The 18838-nt window shown below is 39.8% G+C and overlaps 1 protein-coding gene across 2 annotated transcripts in view; it reads left to right on the top strand.

The window, feature by feature from the left end:
• LOC103180785 (apoptosis-stimulating of p53 protein 2) overlaps window positions 1-18838 on the top strand; it is a 42861-nt gene that overhangs the window by 13841 nt on the left and 10182 nt on the right. For both annotated transcript variants that reach the window (XM_042333188.1, XM_007896830.2), the window contains exons 4-12: window positions 1956-2032; window positions 5330-5431; window positions 8860-9031; window positions 9801-9982; window positions 10560-10724; window positions 11063-11309; window positions 14989-15147; window positions 16548-16696; window positions 17206-17638. In XM_042333188.1, the coding sequence (XP_042189122.1) occupies window positions 1956-2032; window positions 5330-5431; window positions 8860-9031; window positions 9801-9982; window positions 10560-10724; window positions 11063-11309; window positions 14989-15147; window positions 16548-16696; window positions 17206-17638 (1686 nt within the window). The remainder of the gene's footprint in view (window positions 1-1955; window positions 2033-5329; window positions 5432-8859; window positions 9032-9800; window positions 9983-10559; window positions 10725-11062; window positions 11310-14988; window positions 15148-16547; window positions 16697-17205; window positions 17639-18838) is intronic.

The raw sequence follows: 18838 nt of genomic DNA on the forward strand, positions 1-18838 counted from the left end.
TGCTTCAGGCTTGCTTCTGTTTCAGAATGGAATGACCATTTCTACCAGTCATTCTATGCAATGTCATCCATCATTTAGTGAAAGTGAGTGACCTACCACCTCTGCTGGTGGTGTGAGAGTAAACCAGACTACTTAGTTTATATTTTACTAATGAAGTGACTGCCTTTGTGAACAGAAACATTGTATTGTGGTTAAGGACAAGGGTTATCACAACTTTGCCTGTTCCTACTTGACATTTTACTGATTGTATCTTCGAGCAGGGATCACTGGATAATAATTGGAAGTGGAGTCACTGCCTGTTTTCTCCCCCCCCCCCTTGCTACTACAAGGGTGAGCAGAGATTGGAAATCAAATGTATCACCTTGTTTTGGTGGTTTGTTGTTAAACTAGGTCTTTATAGTCGTAGAAGTTCACATATTTTAATTTGGGAGTTGTGCAGAGTATGGCTTGAACCTGGATCTGATCACTCATACGATAGATCATAAAGTTGAACTTTATCGACTTGTCCTTTTCATTCCTAGATATTCTTATAAGATTGGTTGGCAGAATAGCTTGAAATGGTCTACAATCAGTGGACAATCAGAGACCTTGTGACATGTTGGTTTCAGACAATAAGACTACTCGTGGAGTCCTGTAGCTCAGTGGTTAGAGCACTCGCTTTGCAAGTGAGAGACCTGAGTTCAATTCCAGGCAGAGGGCGAAACCTTGGGCAAGTTTCCTTACTCCACACAGAGCCTAATAATAATCCCTCCAAAACCAAAAACAATAATAAATTGGTCATTTTCAATCTACGACTGTTTGTGGGACATTGCTGTGCGCAATTGGCTGCCGCGTTCGCCCACAAATATACAGTCAATTCACTTTACAGTCTATTCTGTGAAGCGCTTTGGGACGTCCTCCCGACGTGAAAAGCGCTATATCAAATGCAAGGATTATTATTATTATTATTATTACTAGTAACATTTTTTTCAAATAGCATACCTATCATATTTCTTGTACTCAGAAATACTTGTACTGGTCAGTGAAACCATCATACTGCTGTAGAAATGCCACCACATTGCCATGGCTCCTAAGATTGTGCTGCGGCTGATTGGAATTTAGAGAAGGTCTGAGCTAAACTGTACACATGAAGATACTGGACTCATTTTTAAAAGTTGCTTGAAGCTGTGATGGTAAAGACAATAGGATGGATATTTTGGAAAGATGAGATCAAATAGCCCAAAGGATCTTCAATCAGACCTTATGATGTATCCAGTCTTACGATTCAGTAGTATAATAAGCTTCATGCATGCAGTTCCCAAGTTCCAGATTGACTGTTTTCTGGCTGTAACCATTTCCAGCTTTATGGAGAAGATCTGTACAGGCCTACATTGAAGGCCTGTGTAAGTGGAATGAGAAATCTGCTTCACAGTAGTTAGAAAAACATGACATAACTCGGTGATCCCCGTGTCAGGCTCTGCTTCCTTCACAGAGATATGCAGAGCTGCTTCTCAGTTCAGTGATCAGCAACTATTGAGGCAATTTCTCAAATCTCTGTACTGCCAGAACTCTCTTATGAAACATCTGTCTATCACAATTGTATCCAGCTGGATCTTGTGAATAGTTTTGTATGTACATTGGGTAGATTTGAGGCAAAGTTCACTGGTGCGCAATAACTAACCATTCTCTGCTAATTTCAATGACGCCATAAGGAATTTCAGACTCAGGATTTTTTTTGTTCCTCTTCCAGAAATGTAAATGTTTACTTTATTGTATTACTCTTGTTTAATTTTGGTGAGTCACCCTTTCAGGAGATTTGCTTGCCTTCCTGTTCCTTCTCCAGTTAGTTAGATGCTTGCTGTGTGATGATTAAACTCATTGTTTCTGTTGAACAATTTGTTTTTCAGTGAGTTGACAGCCGCAGCTGGTGAACCCAATGAATTGTCCCTTTGTCAATTTTTTAAAAACTTTTCCAGGTGGAGTGAGACTCCAGGATCAGTTGGCGAAACGAAACTGGGCCAAGGGTCCTACAGACAAGCGGGTGGAAAATGGAGTAAGTACTAAGCACAGTAAATTGTATTGTGGAAATATTGGCATACTGATAAATAAGTCTGCTCATCTTATCTTTTTACTCCCTCCTACCCCTCAATAAGTTGGCTTACAATCTTGAATTTTCAACTTGCTTGGCTCTACATTCTTGACTTAGTTGCATGAAAATATTTGTTTTAACCATTTAATTTGCCAAGGAAATAGATTTGAGAATAAAATTGCAAGTCTATTCTAGTGAGGAGTAAGTATATTTTTTGAATGAAGGGGAAGATATGATCTAGAGTACGTACGATGACTGTTTTCCGGTTATGTAAGTGGTTAAATGCACTGTGGAAAGATTACCAAACACGTGGTCAGAGGCATATCTTAAGACTGACCTTGAATGAGGTGAAGGAGGGAGTGGGTGGGAGTTTCAGAGTGGGTACAGAATGACTAAAAGCCAACTCGCCAATGGTGGGGGGATAGGCCAGAGGACATTAAGCAGATCAGAACTCGCTGAGTGAAGTGGCCAATGTCTCTGAAAAGCTGTCAATTCCCTCATTGGAGGAAGCCCTTCATCCCTCATTACAAATGATCCAGCTGTCATTTCATTGTGTAGATAAAAAGGGCAAATGGGATTCTAGGCTTTATAAATAGGGGCATAGAGTGTAAGAGTCAGGAGGTTATGACTAACCTACATAATACACTGGTTAGGCCTCAGTTAGAATACTATGCCCAGTTCTGGGCACCACACTATTGGAAGGATGTTAAGGGATTGGAAAAGGTGCAGAGGAGATTTACGAGGATTGTACCAGGAATGAGGGACCTTGATGATGAGGAAAGGCTGGAGAGGTTAGGATTATTCTCATTGGAGCAGAGAAGGTTACGAGGAGACCTAATAGAGGTGTTCAAAATCATGAGGGGATTTGATAGGTTAGAAAAGGAAAAGCTGTTTCCACTGGTGGGTGTGTCGGTGACTCGAGGTCACTGATTCAAAATAATCTCTAAAAGAAGCCGAGGGGAGGTGAGAAGAAATATTTTCACGCAGCAAGTTGTTCGAATCTGGAACGCGTTGCCTGAAAGGGCGGTCGAGGCCGATTCGATAACTACTTTTAAAAACGCGGTGGATGGGTATTTGAGGAGGACGGGTCTGCAGGGTTATGGGGAAAGGGCTGGGAAGTGGGATTGACATTAATTGCTCTACTCAAAGAGCAGGCACAGACTCAATGGGCCGAATGGCCTTTTTTGTGCTGTACAATCCTATGATTCTATGAATTGATTAAGATTCTCATGACAAGGACAAGAAATTCAGTTAAGTTGAAGTACATTTGATCTGTGGCACTGCCTGAGATATCTGGATACGTTTAGAAATGTATATAACCTACAAACAACTTCTCACCCCATTGCATTATATGGCTAACCTTGCATCAGATAAACCCTAATCCTACATTAAAAGTCTCAAATTACTTTACTTGTAGGTAAAGTATGTACGTTTCTGAGTTTGGCATGCAAAATATCTAACTTGCAGGTACGGGTCGTAAGTATGCACATATCTGTGAAGAGATCTATTGCAGTACCGAGAACAGGTTAGATTGGAAATGAGTAAAACCTCCCATTCTGTGATTTTTACGAAGGCCCATTTGAGCATGGAAATCAGTGTGACTTTTAACAGTACATTTCGCCCACAAAATATACAATCAATTTGTTATACAGTATATTCTGTGAAGTGCTTTGAGAGATGGTAAGGATTATATCAAATGCGGGCATTATTGCTGTCTGCATGTTGAAAGTTTTTTTTTGTCTTCGTAATAAAATTTGCTTCACAAACTGATCAACTAGTTGAGTTGCAAATTACAACAACAAAATTACATTTGTATAGTGCCTTTCATGTTGGGAGAACATCCCAAGGCGCCGGTTAAGCTCATATTCTGAGAGTTTTTTAAATGTTAAAGCTTGTAACGTGTCTTTAGTTGTCTAAACCCTGCACTGAAAGTGAAGAAACTGCTTTTATTCTTTCAATGGAAGAATGCTGTGTGGTAGCTAAGTTAGTGAGTAAGGTTTTTGAGTGGTAAAATTGCAGAATGGGAAAGTTACCTCGGGCGGAGACGAGGCTTTTACAGAGGACAAGGAAGCTTTTGTTATGACAATATTTCCATTACCATGGTAACTGTCTTATTCAATAGAAACTGCAGTGATGTATATCAGAGATACTGGTATGACTTGTTTTAAGACGCAAGACTAAGGAATTTATGGAATGTGCGATTCATGTTGGTATCACTCATCTTAAGTTTCTACTATCATTGTTCTGCTTGTTTGACATCAATAACTTTTGAGGCAGTAGACACTTGGAAAAGCAAGGTATTTTGTGGGCACTCATTGCTAGCACTGCTATTGTTAGAAGGATCACAAAAATTAGCGTGAAGGCTGCAATGTTTAAATTAGAGTTTACAATATCTGAAGTTGTGTTCACATAATGAGAAATGTATTAGTGAGAGGCTGCAACATGGAGCAAAGCAGAACTGTCTGAAGCAATTGAGTTCAGTATTTCTTGTGATATTGTGTGGGTGTGGATTATAATAGGTTTGCTCCTCTTGTTTCTTTCAAATCACTGTTAAACCAAGCATATGCTAAAATAGGTGCTTCTTTTAAGGCCTAAATCAAAGATGTGGAGAATCCACCTTCTCACTCCTGCTTCATATCTGGCTTGCGAGCCCAAACATTTGTGTAGTTCAGTAGAAATGTGAATTGTAGAATATCTCAGAAAGTTACGATGAACTAGGTTTTGGTGGTTTTATTTCCGAAACATTTTACCTAGCATTAAGTAGGCACCCAGTTGTTAGTTGATTGGCGGATCGCTTTCCGATCAAGCAATAATCCCTCCAATTTTTTTAAAAATAGTCGCTCAATCCACGACTGTTTGTGGGATGGCTGCCGCATTTTGTCCACAAAATTCACAGCCACTTTACAATATATTCTATGAAGTGCTTTGAGACAGCTCAACGCCATGGTAAGGCACTACATCAAATGCGATTATTATTTTTCTGCAAGCTTTCACAATCCCAATCCTAACTGAAGCAGGCCTGTGTGTTTTTAAATGCATTCTGCCTTCTGTGTAAGTGGTCTCTTTCCATGCTATTTCAATCCAACCGTTCTTTAAACTGGAGGAACCATACCCATTTTGCATATTTCTTTGGGCCCAACTTTGTATTTAATGAATTGAGGTATCATGACCTATCTTGCATTCGATTTTTGTCTGATTTTTTTAACATGTTGTGAAATTAGCCGTGAAAACTTTTATTCTGAGAATTTTCCTCTTTTGTAGGTGAGTGGGCCACGGATGGACATGACTCTTGCTGAGTTACAGGAAATGGCAGCTCGACAACAACAACAGATTGATTCTCAGCAGCAGCTGCTGGCAAATAAGGTACATAATATATTGTATATGTAATGCAATGTTATCCCAGAGTTTAAATATGAGTTCAAAAAATTGGTGATGCTCTGCGAAATAAATCTGCAATTATGTGGTGAACTTGAGAGTGGCGAAAGTTCTGGTAGAATCTGTCATGTGGTCTTAAAATACTGGTTATACATAGGTGAATGCCGTGTAAATACATTGATCACATTGGGTAGCTGTAATAGCCTGAATTTTTTGTATTCATTTGTATTGAGACTATATTCCCATTAAAAACATACATCACCAAACCTTTACTGATTTGTAAAATTCTACCTTCCAGATTTTTTCACCTATAAAACAGTCGCTACAATTTACAGTATTCTGTGAAGCGCTTTGAGACATCTTGACGATGTGATGAGGTGCTATATCAAATGCAAGGATTATTATTATTAAGGAAGGTGTATGGGAGAGTTGCAGAGATTACTGTATCATTGCAGTTTGTTTTATAACCTAGGTTGGGCATTGTAAAGATGTTTGCCATTTAAGGGATTTATTAATTTAATTTGTAACTATTCTAAATCTTAAAGATTATTTGCAGATGTCCTGTTCTCTCCTGGGTTTTTATGGCTTAAATGTTGTGAGAAGCATAGTTTGCTGCATTCTCAAGTTATAGCATTAATTCTCCTGTAAGATGATCTTTAAGGTGCCTGTAGGATGCACTTGCCTAAAAAAATCTGTTCCGAGACAACCTGTGCTGAATATAAAATTCTTGACGACTTAAGCATTATGGGAATGATTAATTGAGTGGCAACATTAGATGTATTGTCTGAATTCTCAGCGCTTTGTGCAATTCCTGCCAATGTGAAAGGCGCTATACAAATGTGTTGTTGAGAATAACATCTTTCCAGTAACTAGCAAAATAATCAGAACACTGTCATGACTATTGTGCAATTGCTTAAATGACTCTTATAAAAACGCTGGGTATCAATAGCTTACTTGAAACCTACCTTTTTAAAACCCTGGTTATCAATAGCTTGCTTGACGCCAGTATCCGTAGCCAAGTGTTCTAGACCCCTTGACCGAGTTTGCAGGGTGTTACTGCTCTTACCAGGAGGGATTGTTTCAAAGTGCATGTTTTCCTGAGTCGTGTCACTAAGACTGATTTACTTACTGGAGCTAGTTTATTCAACTTGAAATTTATGCTGACAGAAAATATCCTCCACAAATGCCAGAGGAATGTTTATCGTCAAATGAAACCATAGTGTAAGGATACAAATTAAATAATGGCAGGTTAATGCAACCTTTCTTTTGTGTGCTTCACGAACTGTTTGTTGTTTGTCAGGGTTGGTGATAATGGGGGTGAGGTTTATGCCTACCCAATATGTTTTGCATTAGCATTGTGGATCTTCTTTACTCGTCCCCAATGCACTTTTTTTACTTGCATACATTTTGTTTACCCATTTGTCATTCTTCCCAAGAGGATGTGGCCAGAATTCATCTATCTGGGTTGCCCTGCAACAACTGCAACATGACATGATGTATCTGTACATCATCTATATATGTATCAGCCTGGCTCAGAGGTAGCACTCCCGCCTCCAAGTCTGATGGTTGTGGGTTCAAGCCCAACGTCTGAACTTGGAATCACATAGTCTAACCTGATACTCTATTGCAGTACTGGAGGTTCTTGTATTATTGGTTGACATCCTTCCGATGAGATGTTAAAGTTAAGTTTCCTTCTGCCTGTTCAGGTGGATGTTAAACATCCCCTGGCACTATTCGAAAAGAGAAGGCCGTTTCTCCTGGTGACTTGGCCACTAAATCCCCCAAATAAAATTGGCCACTTACTCCATGGCTGTTTGTGGGACATTGCTGTGTGCAACATGGCTGCCACGTTTGGCCACAGTCATGCTTTGAGGCATGAATGGTAGGTTGTTAGGTCTATAAGTAATCTTCCTGCATGGAGGTGTAATTTAACATTGTACAGTTAAGAGACTGGAGAGAATCTGACGCAATGGACTGGTGCATTTGGCCCTCGGCAGTACTTTTACCAAATATAAGGATTGTTATCTCCTTATCTCTTTATTGCATTGTTAAAATGTTTCAAACCACTTCGCAGGAATTATGGTAAAAGGTAGTGATTGTATTTTTTACAGGCAAATATGGCAACTAATTTGTGTACAGCATTGTCCCATAAACTGCTACAGAATGAGTGACCAATTTTATCTCAGATCATTGGCAGGACACTGCTCTTTTCAAATGTAGTCCAATTTTACATTTGTATAATATCTTTCATGTCAGGAGGACATCCCAAAGTGCTTAACAGTCCTAGCTGGGTACCCAAGCTGAGGGTGGGAGCACAGCAGGTGAGAAGGGAAAATTTGGCTAAAAGCACACTCGAGAGAGGTAGGTCTTAAGACGAAACTTGAACAAAGTGAAAGAGATACTCCTGGATGGATTTTCAGAGAGTGAGAGCAGGAAAAGCTGCAAGCCCACTTGCTAAGGGTAAGATGGGGGAGAAGTGAAGAAGGCTGGTGCTCGCTAAGTGAAGGGAGTTTGTAAAACTTGAGATTATAGAGGTAGAGTGGGGCATTATCTTGGAGGGATTTAAAGGTGAAAACTAGTAACTTGAACATGATTTGTTGGGGGATGGGGAGCCAGTGTAACTAAGTGAGGATTGGGGTAATTGGCTCAAGGAGCCTAGTGCAGGAAAGGATAGTGCCATGAGATCTTAAATGGCCATCTGAATAGGCGGACATAACCGCAGTTTAACATCTTATCTGAAAGCGGGTACCTCTGACAATGTACCTCGCCCCCGGCATTGCCTAGACCCGGAGCTACAGTTGACTGTCATAATGCATTTGGACCCCAACATTGTAATTTTTCTATTGTTGCAGTACAGTTTAATGATGTCTTGAGTTTTTTTTCACCCCTTTATTTTTGGCGAAAAATGTAAGTCTGAATCCAAGGTCCAGGATCTTTAAATCAAAGCAATAAATGTGGTACTGATCTCTTTGAGTAAGCTGAACATAGTTTATTGTTGACCGAGAGAGCTCTGCTGATCTGGCTCTTTTGCCTCTATAGAAACCATCTATGCCAGATTAGAACACAAATGTAATGTTTAATTCCTTTGGTGCTGTTTCATGCACTTCAATTCTCTACTAGCGTGCCTAAATTTGTTTCTCAAATGCCTACTATACATGGTCTTGAGCCTAGTGGATTTGTGGAATCTTCACAGTACAAGGGTGCTATCAGATTGGCATTGGTTCTCTATTGTTGGAGATTTGGGGCTTCCAGGACTAGATTGTTTTTATATGTGACCTAACTGCCAGATGTGAAAATTCTTTACATGATCACTTGTGCAATGTGGCTAAAATGTGCTTTTTTCCTCAGCTTGTTTGTTCTCTTTGCATGACAGTAGCTTAAATCCGATCCTCGCACCTTCTTTTCCTCCTCTGTAGGAGCAGCGTTTGCGCTATCTGAAACAGCAAGATCATCGGCAACAACAGGCGATGGAGCAGGAGAAACTACAAAAGCTCCGTGAGATTGCCGAGAGCCAAGAGGCTAAGCTGAAGAAAGTCCGCACTCTCAAAGGACAGGTTGAACAAAATCGACTTAGCAATGGGAAACTGGGTATGTCTACACCTTCATACTCGCACCTATGCAGTTTTCTGTTCTTCAGCCCACTGCTTGCGATCAGCATTATGCAGCCCACAAAGCACAGAAGAGCATGTTCTCGTCAATTGGGATTTCAATCCAAATCTCCTTCAGGGATCAGCATATCAAAATTCCGTAGCGAAAGATTTTAATGCAGCTAGCGTGACTAATTGCTGCGTTTGAAAATCTGTTTAATTGGACTAAACCGGTTACAGCATCACCTCTATTTGTGGATTAGAGTTTAGCAATTGCTGACTCCTCTTAAAGCAATATGAAGAAAGTGGAACTCCTGCGCTGGCTGTATTGGAATGCTGCATACGGATGGTACAAGCATATGGTAGCTGTTACTTTTTTTTCTTTCATCCACCATTACAAAGTGGAACCTTTGCTTTTACATTTTCTTTTGCACTATTAGTGTATTGCAGGATATTATCCTCAGCAATTCCTCCACCACCACAGGTTGTGGTGAAGTAACTTGCAATGTGACAATTTGGAAATTGATGCTTTCTGGTTAGAGAATCGTACCACTGGATTCAGATGAGCCACGAATAGCTAATCAACTGAAGTAGCTAACTGTTTCTGACAGCTATTTCAAGTGCCACTGTCATTAATTTATTTTAAAGTAGTACATTTTCTCGCAAGAAATTTGAAAATATCTAAGTAATTTGTGTTGCAGAACATTTTTATTATTGTGGAAACCTGATTGCCAGATAGTTTTCCAATGCTGGGCTTTTTCTTCTTGCAGTGGAAGAAATTGAACGGATGAACTCCGTCTTCCAACAGAAACAGAGAGAGTTGGTAATAGCAGTTGGAAAAGTGGAGGAATTGACCCGACAGCTGGACATGTTAAAAAGTGGAAAGATCGATGGTTACCATGATACCCAGTCTGCTGTAGCTGAACTTGATCGACTCTACAAAGAGTTGCAGGTAGTGCTTTATTTTCTTTGAATTTACAGTATTTGTTTATTTACAGCAACACAGACTTTGGGAGAGAAGCAAAATAGATCTTTTTGATTAATTCACATCTCACAAATTAATTCCATTTTACATTTCAAAGCCATTATTGAAAGTGTTTGGAATTATTTGAATGTCTGTGTAGCATGGAGATTATTATTGTGGAGTCCTGTAGGTCAGTGGTTAGAGCACTTGCCTCGCAAGCGAGAGGACCTGGGTTTGATTCCCGGGCAGGGCGAAATGTTGGAGCAAGTTTCCTTACTCCACAAGCCACTGTTTACCCAGCAGTAAGTAGGAACCTGTTAGTCGATGAGCGGATCGATTTTCCGGGGGTATTAATCCCTTAAAAAAATATTATTAGAATTGGCCACTCAAACCATGACTGTTGTGGGACGCTGCTGTGCGCAATTGGCTAATGCATTTCACACACAAAATGTACAGTCAATTCACTTTACAGTGTATTCTGTGAAGTGCTTTGAGACATCTCGAAGAAATGATAAGGCGCTATATCAAATGCATTTTCTATTATAATTATATGCTCTACCATCAGGTAAGAAACAAACTGAATCAAGAGCAGAACGCCAAACTTCAGCATCAAAGGGAGTCCCTAAGCAAGCGCAACTCTGAAGTGGCCTCGATGGACAGACGCATTGGGGATCTGCGTGATCGGTTGTGGAAAAAGAAAGCTGCCTTACAACAGAAAGAGAATGTGCCGGTAAGTGTTTGTATGGTGGGGTGGGGGAGTGAAGCAAAACTTGAATCTGAAATCAGTATAATAATATATATTAGTAATGAGCTGCTAGAAGTATTATTTTTCCGGGCATAATAGTCCCTCAAAAAAAAATTTGGCCACTCAATCCGCGACTGTTTATAGGACACTGCTGTCCATGTTTCACCCACAAGTACACAGTCAATTCACTTTCGTGTATTCTGTGAAGCGCTTTAAGACATCTACAAGATGTGAAAAGCGCTAAATCAAATACAAGTATTATTGCTACGAAAAAGTAGTAAATGACATTATTTTAATGCTTTTATGTAAAATTATTTGTTTAGGTTGCGTCTGATAAGAATACTCCTCAGCAGGTGATATCATCTTCACCCAGCCGTGTTGCTGCAGTTGGACCTTATATCCAATCATCCACTTTTCCTCGGGTCCCAACTAGACCTGAACTCTTGGTGAAGCCAGCCTTTCCCAATGGGTCCGCTACCCTACCTTCTACACAATCATCTCATGGCGCAGTAAACATACCGGTTCTCCATACTGTGAAACCTGCTGTTTTCCCGGTGAAAACCTCTATTGGTAAGTAGCCAGGTTATTTGACTCCCGCTTGTTCAGATTGTAGTGGAAAAATGATGATGTGATGATGCTCATACAGATCGATCATCACTGTGTAACAGCAGCTTGCCAATCCAAGTGGAAATTAGCTTCTCGGTACTACTGAAGTTTTGCATCTCTGTATTCACTCCTTTTTGTCTGCAACATGGCCATTTGTATTCCTAGAAATAATAATAATAATCCTTGCATTTGATATAGTGCTTTTCACGTCAGGAGGACGTCCCAAAGCGCTTCACAGAACACACTGTAAAGTGAATTGACTGTATATTTGTGGGCGAACGCGGCAGCCAATTGCGCATAGCAATGGCCCACAAACAGTCGTAGATTGAAAATGACCAATTTATTATTGTTTTTGGTTTTGGAGGGATTATTATTAGGCTCTGTGTGGAGTAAGGAAACTTGCCCAAGGTTTCGCCCTCTGCCTGGAATTGAACTCAGGTCTCTCGCTTGCAAAGCGAGTGCTCTAACCACTGAGCTACAGGACTCCACTACCTGTAAGAATTTTTCTTGTGTGTGCGCATATGTAATATTCACTTACAAATTAGCCACTACAATTTACAGTAAATACTGTGAAACTTTTAGATGACCTCCCCACCTGAGACATCAAATGCAAGTATAATGCTGATAACGTAAGGAGAGATGAAAATGGATTTTGTAGAACAAAAGCATAATATTTGCAATGGAGTTAAATAATATAGATCCAGTTGGTATTGCAACATAATATGTATATGTAGGATTTCACAGACAATGAATGACTGTTCCTCTTCCAGTATAATTACTTGTCTTTCTGCTATATCTTGATTTGTGGAATGAGCATTTGTTGCCAGAGGATGTCGGATGAAACCCCTTAGAGCGTTTATTGCAAACAATGAATTGTTTTAATTCTTAAAATGCAATCTTGACATTCAGGTTTTTTTTTTAAAAAAGAAAGAACTTGGTCTTCCCTTGCAAGTTGTGTAGCAAGAAGCTAGGCTAAAGGTTGCATGTTCAATTCCTTGTCTGTGCTGAGTTGTTCATTTTGGGGGGATTGCAGTGGATATCCTACGGTTGGATTTGGTGTGTTTGTGTAGTTATTTGGGGAAAAATTTAAGCATTTATAATAACCTTAAGTATATAACTTTCAACGTGATAACTGGGGAGTTTAAAATTACAAGAAGGTTATTCTTTTCTACAGTGTAGAGTTGCAGATGAGAGAGAAAGCCCAAGACAGAAAATTAGAGATTCAGAAAGACTCGGTGGGAGGCAAAGCCTTTTTCGCCAAATCTTGCTTTTTTACATTTTACAATATCTGCGTTATTATTTTGTGAATGGAAAGCAACTGTTTATTGGTTCCAACAACAACAAAATTACATTTGTATAGCGCCTTTGGTTCCTATTAATACATTAAAGAAACCATTACGTTCAGGTGTTTGTTTGGCGAGTGCTGCCCTCTCATGTGCTTGGAGAGTAAGAATGCCGTCTTCAAAAAGCTCCGACCATCATTATTTGAAAATCAAAACAATAAATGTTATGAATTTGGACATATGGGATTGGTTGTGGGGAGGAGGGGGTGAAGGAGGGTATCATTCCTGCTTTTAACATTAAACTGTACAGACGAGAAAATTGCGGGTTGGATTCCTGGCTTGTTGGAGATGTGCAGTCAGACATGATAGATAGAAGATTTGGCCATGGTTCCAGCTGCTGATGCCTGTCTTAATGAATTTTGCTAAAAGTCTACATGTATGCACCTGTGTTGAGAACAGAATCAGTTTGCAAATTAATAATAATACTTGCATTTGATAACTCGTGGAGTCCTGTAGCTCAGTGGTTAGAGCACTCGCTTTGCAAGTGAGAGACCTGAGTTCAATTCCAGGCAGAGGGCGGAACCTTGGGCAAGTTTCCTTACTCCACACAGAGCCTAATAATAATCCCTCCAAAACTAAAAACAATAATTAAATTGGTCATTTTCAATCTACGACTGTTTGTGGGACATTGCTGTGCGCAATTGGCTGCCGCGTTCGCCCACAAATATACAGTCAATTCACTTTACAGTGTGTTCTGTGAAGCGCTTTGGGACGTCCTCCCGACGTGAAAAGCGCTATATCAAATGCAAGGATTATTATTATTATTATAACGGCCTTATCATGTGTTTGAGACGTCTCAAAGGGCTTCACAGAATATACTGTAAAGTACATTGACTATTTTGTAGGCGAAACTCAGCAGCCGATTGCGCACAGCAGTTAAAATTAAGGGGGATATGGATAACAGTATATTATTGGAGATGTAAATTATTTATTTTCCTTCATCTTTAGTTGCTTATTCTAATCTCTCTTGGCTTTTATTTTGAAATTTGAATTTCATGCTAGTGAAATGTGAAATTTGCTGTTTGTCCAGATGCCTTTATTTTGTGCATTGTTTTGTTTCAAAATGTACAGGATTGTTTAAAGTAATTACTAACCAATTCTTAAATGTTCTGGAGTAATTTGAGTTAGTGTTTATCACTTTAATAGTAAATGTAATGCAATTTGGGTTTAGCTGACATCCTTATTTCTTTTAATATGATGAGTCTAATGATGTTTATCATAAAAAATGGGAGTCACTTAAAGGTTCTGTTCTTTGCCCAAGTTTGGACGTGTAAAGACAAGAAATGTTATCTCCCCTCTACCTCCATCTCTTTTTAAATCTACAAAAAAAACCTTGAAATAATCATTCCCAGTGAGTTGTGAGTATATGTCAACCTGCATGGTCAAGCTTGGCATACCTGCACACCTAAAGAGTTAACTGAAGTAGTGCTGGAATCATACCAGTGAGTGCAGAATAAAAACATACCACAGACTTAGCCAGTGAACTTTTAATACTGTTGTGTTGCTAATTGCAAATTTTCTTGGCGGTAGATTTCAGGTTACACTTCAATTGAAAGGGGTAGTCCAAAATTTCAGGTCACTGGCTGATCAGCCTGTCTTATTTAGGTCTTGTTAATGCTCACTTCACCAGAATGTCAATAGCTGGTTAATCTCCCGGGGTTCTAATAGTGGGTTATTGTTCCAAATTCATGGAGGAGGGATGGTTTGAGTACAAATATAAAAAGATTATTGTGCGCTGGCATGCACAAAAGGTCATTAATTCTTTTTCTTTTGATTTAACCGTGGAGTCGCGCAAAAAAAAAAACGTTGAATCTACTTTTTTTCCCCGAGATTAAGCTTCTGTTCCCTCTTCTAGAGATTAATGACTTAGAGTACTGTACTTGTAATGTGGTTTAAAGTTGTGAAAAAGAGTCTTGAATTTTTTTTAAAAAAAACTATTCACAAAATGGAAATTTGAATCTTGTTGTGTACATTCTCTTCAGTCTCCAAACGACATCTGAGGGGGCAGGTGAATTGCAATTAAGCCTTGCCGTAAAGTGCATAAAATGTTAGGTCTAAGTGAAAGAATATTCACTTAATGGGGAATTTTGCCTGAACGTTTTGTATGTGGGGTAGCAATTGTGTTGAGTAGTTGTGAACTGCAGATTAAGTAGGCCGGAGACAGCTAACAGAAGGTGTTATTGTCTCCGGACATTACAGCCACCAAAAATTCCAGGGAGCTGCAGCGAGTATGTTTGCAGCAACAGTGAAAAGTTCTGTTCTCCAAAGTATTTATAGTATGTCACTTTTTCCCTTCTTAGCTGGCACTGGGACGCAGGCGCATTTACAGACTCCACCTCAGGCTGGTCCTGAGAGGAAGGAATCTGTTGTGGATGTTCGTCAGCCTACGGCATCAGCTTTCTCAAGTAACAGCACCTCTACTTTGGGTAAAGGCGGAACTGTACCCAATACAGGACAAGGTAACCGTCTCTACCCCCTATGAGACTGATTTTGCTGTAAAGTTTCTTTAGCGAAGCAAGGATTGAATCTACTGCACCACACGCACTTGGCTATTTTCCCCTTTTGCTGAAAAGGACTATTGTAAACGAGGCTAGCTGTACAAGGCAACATTTCTTGCAAGCACAAATGTTCAAATGACTGACTTCCAAAAGCATCTGTGGAAAGACCCATCACCATAAAATGCCAATTGCATTATTTTAAGGGTGTTTGGGAGCATTTTATTCTGAATTTTTTTAGTGTTTAATTTCCTATTCTCCATCGTGCACTTTTCTCCGACTGAGAATGTGGGTGGATGCTGTGCTTCCAACATTTAAACGATTTCTATGCTTGAGCCGGCTGTTCAGATGTGTGCTCAGATAGTCTGTGTGACCCCACTTCAATTTCTTCCCCCCTTATGAAAAAGCATTTACCCTCAACTCTTTGACTTCTTCCTGAATGAAAATGTGTCTGCAAATCAAGAGTGAGGGAGAAAACTATTCTAATGCTGTAATTGTTCTTTTAGAAATAGGATAAATCTCAACTCTTTCCTCTTCTTCTATTCCAATCCCTCCATAATTCCCAAACTGAGAATTGAAGATTCATTTGAATGTGAAATTATATTTCAGAACTGAAGTTTTTTGGGGGCCATTTGGATTTGATTTCTAGGCTTTACCAGTACCTATTGTACTTTTAATGTTTTACTGTCGGCATTGTGCTACACTTCTGGATGGAATATTAGATGTTATAATTTCCATTATGTGTTGTAGTGTAGGGAATATTTCTTTATCCTTGTATTGATATGATCTGCATGTTGGATCTCTGGAAATACCATTATTGAGGAGTAAAGTGTTTGTTCTGGCTAAGTGCTCCTTGACTAACAGAATTTTAGTTCCTTGTCGTACAGTTGGGTGAATTTTTGGCACTAAATATCACAGGATTACAAAGCCAGGTTTATAAGTTGCACTAACATTTTTTATCCGGATAGTTATAGTTTTCCCAAATAAATTTAATTGAGCAACCCCCTCTCTCTCTCGCCTCTCTCTCTCTCCTCTCACTACACTCTCCCACTTCCCCACCCCAGTGAAGAGGTGTATTCCCTTCTGTGTGCCAACTTCCCTGGGTTGAAATGGCCCAACTATTTTTATAATGGATTGGAACATTTCTGCCTTTTAAATCACTTAGTGGGAATTGTTTGTTGGGAAGAAGAGTTATTTCAGTGCACTTAGTGCATATACAGAGCTTTGTCAAACTATACCAACCTTTTACTTTTTAATGTTGTAATCGGGATTGTATCCTCCCAAGCACCAACACACATTTATTTTTGTTTGTCAACATGCTCTAAACCGAATGCTTTAAAACATTTTCATTGATCTCTTCACAGCTGGTGATGATGTTGTAATGCGAGACAAGAATGATAAGAGAGTGCGGTGCGTCTCCATGTTTGAGGCTATGGATCCTGCCATAGGAATTCCTTCTGTTGGAACACTAAGGAAAAACCAGAGCAGTGAGGACCTCCTCCGTGATGCTCAGGTACACAGCAGCTAATAAAATTCACTAACCGGTAAATCACACGATTTCCCTCCCTTGTACCTTAATCATCATAAACCTCAATGTATATAATCGTAGAATTACTCAGCACAGAAGGAGGCCATTCGACCCATCATGTCTGTGCCGGCTCTTAAAAGCAATCCAAATCAATCCCACTCCCCTGCTAGCTTCCCATAGTACTTGGATTTCAGATTTTCTCTTCAATCAGGTTTATATAAGTTTCCTCTAGAGATTTGGAACGATTTATACTTTATACTACTTTTGAGTAAACATACTGCATTTTTATTGCTTTTGAATGCAAACACTCTGGGACTTTAAGGGGATTTCTTTCATGCGCTTGAACAGAGCCCTACCAGACTGTACTAAACTTTGTGTTTAATATTCTAATAGGTTGATGATTACAACATTTTATTAAAGACAGTCCCTGCATATTGAAGATAGCTTAAAATCTTTTTACAGGTCAACTAATCTTTGTCAATCTTTTCTTTCAGATTGGTAATAAGAATGTCAAAGTGCCGCCACCTGTCCCTTCTAAACCCAAACAGATTTCTTTACCTTATGGCACTTCTGGTCAACTTTCTGTCTCGGAGAATAAAATTGAAGTTAGCCCTCAAAAGTCACCTGGGAATGTAGGAATAATAGGCAGTAAAGTGAATCCAACCCAGTCTACGGGAACACAGCAAATGCTGAATCGCACCACAACAATACAGGCTCCTCCAGCTCCAGAGACAATACCTGCAGCTACTGTTCGACCCTATCCTTCACAGCCATCTAAAGAACCCCCATTGCAACCATTCAGAAAACCCAAGACCGTGGCTACCATCTACAATATGTACACCCAACAACCATCACTGGGCAAGAACTTTCAGCACACTGTTCCAAGTGTACTAACGAGGGCACCGATGAGGCCACCATTCACGAGCTGTGAGTTAACACCGTTTATGTTGAGCCTCATGCACTAGAGTGGATATTTTAGTGTGACTCCAGACTGAGTCCAAAAATTTTCTGCATAGGGTTTGAACCCACAGCCTTCTAACTCGGTGGTGAGAGTGCTATCAACTGAGCCAGGCTGTCGCCTATTGTTTTTACTCCCACCTTTGAAAGGATTGAGTTCTCCAACAGTAGTTGAGATGTAGACTGAGAAAGTATCTGTTTTAAGCACTCCAGAGTGTTTGCTGAGCTCAGGAAGGCCCCTGCAGTGGTGCTAAATGCTTCCATGTTGGAGAGGAAAATCGACTCGCCTTCCACTCCTGGTTGCTATCCAGCAATCGCTGCTGGAGATGGATATTTGTGTGCCCGGCAATCCTAGACCTACGCTCTAACAGATGGTTTTTAAAAAAAAAAGTTAAATCCCTACAGGAGAAAGATTTAGGGGAAGAAACCAGATGGATTGAAATCATGCCAGTTTAGGTGATTAATTGATAGATCATCAACTAGTTTGTAATTGGACTCAGTCAGGGCTGGCTTTTAGTGTTAGAGAACATTTGTCAGCGCCTTGGGATGTCCTCACATGAAAGGCGCTATACAAATGTAGTTTTGTTGTTTGTTCAGCAGTTCAATTGCATATCTGATGATGATGCACATTTTCCTTAGGCCAACTTCAGAGAAGGGTGGGAGAAGAAAAAAATCCGTTTGCTTTATTTTTGCTTGAATGTCCAAAGCATGCAAGAACTGTTCTCGAGCAGTTTTGTTGACCTCTGCCTCCCAGATCACCTTTTCTGCTGAAAGTTGTTATCATTAAAAAAAAGGCTGGTAATTCTGTCGAACCATTAACCATCTTGGATTCCGAGATAGGGCATCATTCATTTGGGGGATGGGTTTGTTGAAATATATTGGCAGAGTGTCATACTGGTAGAACAATAAATATTTTCCTAAAATGCAAAATACTGCAGATGCTGGAAATCTGAAACAAAAACAGAGATTGCTGAGAACACTCAGCAGGTTAGGCAGCATCTATGGAGAGATCTAGTGGGTTAACAGTTCTGACTAAGGATCATAGATCCGAAAGGTTGACCCACTTTGCTTTCTCCATAGATGCTGACTGACCTGCTGGGTGTTCCCAGTCATCAATGTTTTTGTGATAAATATTATCCTGTTGCTGTTGAATCTTTTCATTTCGTTAAA

Source organism: Callorhinchus milii, unplaced genomic scaffold, assembly GCF_018977255.1.
Source record: "Callorhinchus milii isolate IMCB2004 unplaced genomic scaffold, IMCB_Cmil_1.0 Scaffold3, whole genome shotgun sequence".
NCBI lineage: Eukaryota > Metazoa > Chordata > Chondrichthyes > Chimaeriformes > Callorhinchidae > Callorhinchus > Callorhinchus milii.